Source organism: Eulemur rufifrons, chromosome 21 (genome assembly GCF_041146395.1).
Source record: "Eulemur rufifrons isolate Redbay chromosome 21, OSU_ERuf_1, whole genome shotgun sequence".
Lineage (NCBI taxonomy): Eukaryota > Metazoa > Chordata > Mammalia > Primates > Lemuridae > Eulemur > Eulemur rufifrons.
Window position 1 is genome coordinate 12,817,322 of NC_091003.1, and position 6,621 is coordinate 12,823,942.

At 47.9% G+C, this 6,621-nt stretch overlaps 1 protein-coding gene and 1 non-coding gene across 2 annotated transcripts in view; both read left to right on the forward strand.

Annotated features, from left to right (window-relative positions):
• The window catches only part of CCDC60 (coiled-coil domain containing 60), a 148,925-nt gene extending 142,604 nt beyond the window's left edge, over nucleotides 1-6,321 (forward strand). The window contains exons 12-14 of the mRNA XM_069497506.1: nucleotides 1,761-1,892; nucleotides 4,278-4,467; nucleotides 6,220-6,321. Of these exons, the coding sequence (XP_069353607.1) occupies nucleotides 1,761-1,892; nucleotides 4,278-4,467; nucleotides 6,220-6,321 (424 nt within the window). The remainder of the gene's footprint in view (nucleotides 1-1,760; nucleotides 1,893-4,277; nucleotides 4,468-6,219) is intronic.
• Nucleotides 2,367-2,439, forward strand: TRNAK-UUU (transfer RNA lysine (anticodon UUU)). The gene has a single exon. It is a non-coding gene; the product is annotated as a tRNA-Lys (tRNA).
• Nucleotides 6,322-6,621: the final 300 nt, after the last annotated feature.

Genomic DNA, 6,621 nt, shown 5'->3' on the forward strand with positions numbered 1-6,621 from the left:
AGGTACAAATTATAGGCATTGCCATACAGGAAGAGAACAGGGTGGTATGAGAGAGAGGGGTGCAGAGAGAGAGAGAAACCACTGGGACCTGATTTAGGTTGTGTAATCTGGAAAGGTCTCTCTGAGGAGGTGACTTTCGGATGAGTCCTGAAGTTTAGGGAGCTGGCACTAAGGTGAGAAGGTGGAATGACAGACACTCCAGACAGCAGGAAACGTGTGTGCCAAGTCCCAAGGCAAGAAGGGACGTGGAGAAGTTGAAGAGAAGGGACAAGTGATAGATGAGGGCTGCATCATGCACAGCCATAAATGCCACAAATAGAATGTGGAACTTAGTTTCAAGAGTGTCAGAAGGCCACCCGAAGCTTTCTTTTTCTCTAGAGCCCCCTTTCTAGCCTATTCCTTGACTATGGCGACCTTCGCCCCAGTGAACTCATCCATGCAATGAAGTTTGCATGAGGAGTCTTTGCACCTTCATCCTTACAGCGTTGAAGGACCAGCTGCTCTGGGCCAGGGGGTTGGAGAAGACGAATCCCTGCCCCTTCCTTGTGGGAGCTCCCAGTCTAGTGTGGGACACAGACAAGTGAGCAGGCAGTTACCCCACAGGGTGATGAGCGTCAGCGTGCGAGAAAGCAGAGGTTAAGGGAACACAAAGGGATGCCCTGCCTGGCCCAGGACAGCCCTCAGAAAGGTCTTCCTGGAGAGGAGACATTTTCAGTTTAATAAACACAGATGGATATTTCCGGGGTGCTTACTATGTACCAGTCATGGGTATGAGAGCTTTGCATTTATGTATCATTTACTCTTCATAACAATCCTATGGGCTAGGTGTTATTGTTAGACCCATTTTGCAGATTATAAAAGTGAATGGCTCTTGTCAAAGATCCCCCAGTGGCTAAGTAGTAAAGGTAGAATTCAGACCCAAACAATTATACTGGAAAAGTAGGAGGGAAGAGCAACAGTAAGGACCCAGAGGCCAGGGGCACAGTGAACCAGGGAACTGCCAGTAGTCAAGTGTGGTTGGGACTTAGGGTGCCTGCAAGGTGATCAAAGAGCTAGACAGAGGCCAGATCATAAAAGGCCTCACTACCTGAGCTGTGGATGTGAACTTTTTCTCAGAGACTTTGATCATGAACCAAAGCATAAAATTCCAACAGAGAAGGAATGGGAAGGATGGAAACGAAGCTGGGAAATGTACGAATTGAATAATCCAGGCCCTCGGAGAGCAAGTTACTCAGAGTTTATTCTGAGTAAGGTGGAAAGCCACTGAAAGTTGTATACGGGGAAGTGATATGGTGACATTAATAACACAAAGTCTCCTTGGAGAGAGAGGAGACAGGAGATGTGTACAAAATGATAAGGAGAAGAGAGGAACCAATGTGAGTTAAACACCCACTGTGTGTCTGGCACGAAGCTTGGCACTTTACACACATTATATAAATTCATCCTCACCTCTGAGACATAGGAGCCATTATTATCCCCCAGTTTACAGATAGGGAAGCTGTGTAAATACAATCAGAAGGAGGAAGAGAATGAAGGCTAATAAAAAGTGACTAGATAGCAAGGAAATAATGCTTCAGAACCTTGGAGAGAGCTGTATCCCCTTGTGGTAGAAGCCAGGTCCTAAACGAAAAAGTAGCTAAGAGGATAAAGAAAAGCCTCCCGGAGGAAAAGGTATTTGAGTCAGGTCTCAAAGGGCAGCTGTGACGATAAGAGGAGCAGGGGATCTGATCCTTCTCCCTCTTTCTTGTCCAACCTCACAGGCGCCAAGAAGAGAGAGGTCTCCAGAAGTTCCACTCTTTTGTCCTTGTCTCGAATTTTCGAAAGGATATAGCAAAAATGAGACGTCAAATACCTGTCGTAAAAGTAGATGCAGAAGAAATTGCAGACCACTGGTAAGGAACCTAAGACCCCGAGAAGACGGTCCCTGAAATGGGGGAGGGGAGGTGTTGTCACAGGATCACAGTCGAATACATTGTCCTTCAAGGGAGAGAGAGGCATCACCCCAAAGCTGTCATTGGCCACCAGGAGAGTCCCCCCCAAACATGCTGCATCCAGAGCACAGTCAGGCCCAAGGCCCCCAGTTTCTGAACCACAGATAATCCAACCCATTGTGTCCTCCATACTTACCTTCTTGGTTCAGGCTTGGAAGTAAGGAGGACTGCCTGGCCAGCCCCTGTGGGAGAGGCAGATGAGGCAGATGTGGACATTTCTACAGATTCTGAAGTTTTGGGGGTGATCACTATGTTCCTCCCAAATAATTAATCCCTTAAGGATACAAAACCAGGCAGGCATATCAGGAACCATAACAGGAACACTGTGCCCCAGCACAGGGATGATAATGAGTAACAACAAAGCCAACGCGAAGAGCTCAGATAGCTCAGTTGGTAGAGCTTCAGACTTTTAATCTGAGGGTCCAGGGTTCAAGTCCCTGTTTGGGCATCTGCTTCAGGTGGTACAAAGGCAACCTGTGTAACCAAAGTGTCTGTGCCTCTGTGATATTTTGAAAAAAATGAATGCAAGTTAAGTTTTAAAAAAAATAAAAGCTATCTTCCAAATTAAAAAAAAAAAAAATCCAACATGAATTGAGTGACTACTGGATGGTACACATTACCTAAGCAATTTTCATGAATTATCTATTTTATCCCTCCCCCCAAAAAATCCTGAAAAGTACATATTAACCGCCATTTCACAAACAAGGAAACTGAGACTCAGAGAGGTAAATTCATTTGTCCAAAGTCACACCGCCAGCAAGTGGTGAATTTAGCATGTAAACCCCTGTCCATCCTCGGTGTCCACACTCACTTGCAATATGCAATTGGAGTCTGATGAACTTTGATGTCACCAGCCCCATCCTGGCAGGGTAAATACGTCAGGATCTAAGAGTACAATGAGAAGGTCAATGTACCTGGAATCCCTTCATGATTTTAATAATGTGGAACAGGAGCCTAGAAGCAGGTCCCTGGGGTCACATCCGAGTTATGGGAACTTGCACACCACCTCGCATTTTCAGAGCATCACTTTCTCACAGACAACATCTGGCCCTGAAGATACAGGGGGCTCTCAGGAGGGGCCCTCATGAAAGGCGGAAAAGCATCTTCTGCAAACCCTCTCCCCTCTTTGGGAAGGAAGTGGGCAGAAGGAGAAGGGGAGTTATAAGCTAACTGACAGAAAGTCATCAGAAATTAACGCTGCTCCTCCTTCAGTGGGACTCGGCCCGCGTCTCTAATGGTGGGGTTTCTGGCATCATTAGAGGGGAAGTAATTGCCCTCCATAGTAACATAAGTAGCATTAAAATCAAGTCAAACCAACCACAGCCTGGATGAACGATGCCGAATTGTAGCTCCTCCTTCATCCAGTCATTCATTCAGTCTTTCAAATCATGGTTACTGAGCACCCACCAGGAGTCAGGTAGAGTTCCAGCATGCTGATACTCAGCTACTCAGACAGGGTGGCTGTCCTCAAGATTTCATTCTAAACAAGGAGACATGAATAAATATATATCATAAAATATAAAGCAGTGTAATTAGCCAAAAACAAAATGGGTGATGGGTGACCAATTTCTTCTTCAAAATTTTCCACAATGGTCACATATATAGCACGGGGGGTCGGTGGGGGGGGAGCTTTTTTTTAAGAGACACCACCTCCTCCCCTAAGCCCCAGTTATATCTGAACCATCTCCTTAGGTGAGACCTAAGGCAGGTTAGACCAAGGTAGGTTGGAATCTACCTGTTCCCACCATCTCAAGGTTGGATTCCCAACTATCCTTGTGCTCTTTCATAACACTGAAACACACAAAGCTTTGACCTGCGCTTACACATTAATTGGGGAATTGGAAAACACACACACACACACACACACACACACACACCCTACCTTGTGTGTAAGAGGCTCCTGCATCCTACAAGTCACCATGGATGTGTCTGTGTGCCCCCCTCCCTCAGCCTGATTAACTCTCAGAAGAGAAGCTCCAGAACCCCAAAGCCCTTTCCTTTTGTTTAGCTTTTCCATGGTCTGCTTGATAGAAATATCATAAATGCATTTCCTGAAGGCGTGCTCTTATTTTTTTTAATGAAATGCAAAGTCATGCTTCTTCTTTTCCTGCCCCTAAAGACTTGCCTGATATGCTGGCCACAGAGGAAAGCCCCCAGATAAAGAATTCTGCTGCCCTGGAGCCATCACTCGAGTGGCAGAAAGAGAAAGAGGAGATGGGCAGCCCGAGGGGCTCAGACCCCCATCCCAATAGCCTCCTAACCGGCTCTCTCCTCTTTGGACCGAAGGTACTTTGATCTGCTGTCCAAACTTCCGGAGGATCTAAAGAGCTTCCGCCCAGCCAAAAAGATCCTGGTGAAACTGCAGAAGTTTGGGGAAAACCTGGACCTAAGGATCCGACCCCACGTCCTCCTGAAGGTGCTACAGGATCTGAGGATTTGGGAGCTCTGTTCCCCTGACATCGCTGTGGCCATCGAGGTAACCGCCACCTCCTTTCCCCTCGCAATGCCTTGGGTGCCCTCCTTCAATCACCTCTCAACATCCAGGCACTGTTTTAAGTGCAGGGGACACAGTGATGAAAAGACACAAAGGCCCCTGCCTACCTGGAGCTCCTGATGTAATAGGAGAGGGATTGTCACATTACTTGGTTGTTCAACTCCAAGGGACCATATAGTCTATGTAAATGGTGCCCCCTGGAAACTCAGAGGCTTTGGGGAGACATAAATAAGTGGGTGATCTAAATACGGACACTTTAAATCTTGCTACTAAAAATGCAGTTGATGAACCAGCACCCCAGACCTCACCTGGGTGCTTGTTAGAAATACAGAATCTCTGGCCTCCAACCACATCCACCACTCCGAATTTACATTTTTAATGGAGTCCCAGGTGTTTTGTATGCACAATAAAGTTTGAGGAGAGCTGGTTTAAAGTAAATTAGAGGGGACGTATTATACCTTGACTAGGGCAACTGCAAAAGGGGACCTTTAAGCCGGGACGTAAACCATGATGGGACAGCACCATGAAGAGAAAGGACAAAGAACGTGCAAAGGCCCCAAAGTGGGACACAACCTGGCTTGTTGGAGGAAGTCCCCGGCAGTCAGTGAGTGTGGAAGGACCCAAGCAAGGAGGTGTCTGGCTCCAAGGGAACTGGAGAGATCAGAGTCCGTGCAGACCTTTGAAGGTCAGGACAAAGACTTAGGAGCCACTGAACAGTCTTCAGCAGTAGCTCATCACCACCACCAGAAGTTCCTGGTGCTCTCTTCCCCTGGGGCGTCAAAAGGCATCAGCAGTAAGGACTCTACAAGGAGGTGTTCACAGATGGCATATGGGCATTTTAATAGTAAAGAAGTGATTCAAATGGTCCATTTCTCAGGCCTTGACAGGCTATGGGGCTCTTGACATTGTCCTGCCAGGTGGGCCCTTGCTCGGGATGAGCTGGGTGTGTGTCTGTGGAGGCAAGGTCATGAGTGGGGTAAGGGGATGACCCTATGGACAAATTCGGATGCCCAGACTCCACTCCCCACACCCTGTAAGGCTCCTTCAGGAAAGACCCCGGCAGGCTTGGCCACAATCACCTGCAGGGCAACCGTCCACCTCCCTGTCCAGTTATGGGATGCAGTTTCCACCTACCTGTTAATGGGGGCCATGGAAGAGGCCAGACCTGAGTAGGTAAGAGGAGGGGGTGATGGGGGCTCCTCTTTTCCTTGAGGTGAGTTCACAGCTGTGTCTGATGACACTTAGCATGCTCCTGTCCCAGTGAGAACATCACAGAACTTCTGATAACCCGGATGCAGGGATCTCTTAATCTAGAGTCTGTATGAAACTCAACACTTCGTGTGTCTTAAACCCTGTCCTGGAAAGCAAGCCCCATAGCTGTCAGCCATTCCCAAAGGGATCTATGAACCAAAAAAAGTTTAAGGACAAATGACTTTTTGAAAAAAACATTAAGGAGTAGAAAAGAAAGAAAAATGCAGACAGCTGGGTTTTCCTGCCCTCCCCAAATTTCCTTGGGTCAACAGCAACCAAAAGGGGCTTAAAATTAGCTGGATGAACTGGGAAACTGGAGATGGGTCCTTTCCCTCAAAGGACCACCCCAACCTGATGCCCCAAACGTTATAAATGCCTGCATGGTTGCAGGCATTCTGGGGCCACCAGTCTCTGGGGACGGAGAGAGGGCGGAGTCTAGCCGTCAGACCAAATTCCGAGATTGCCACTGTACTTGCCCCACAGTTTGTGCGAGAACACATCATCCATATGCCTCAAGAGGATTACCTGAGCTGGCTGCAGAACCGGATCAACATCCCCATCCGGCCCTACACCGTACTGACGTAGTCTGGGCCTGGGTGGACCAGCTGTCCCCATGGAGGAGGACTAGACCGCACCGTGTTCCTGCACCCCGCCTGTGCCCACGGATGCAGTTTGTGATCCGGTAGGGTCATCTGGAGACTGACTCCTCATTATATTTTAAAGGGAGATATTCTCAGGTGGCCGTCCCCCCAATTCCACACCCCAGCCCCAACTTCCCAGGCTCTGTGCTTCATTCCAGATTCCTTCACCCTCTTCATCTTCCTCAAATTCTGGATAATAAAATTGAGTTGAATGTTTGACATCTGGCTGGGAAAGAGTTGGAGC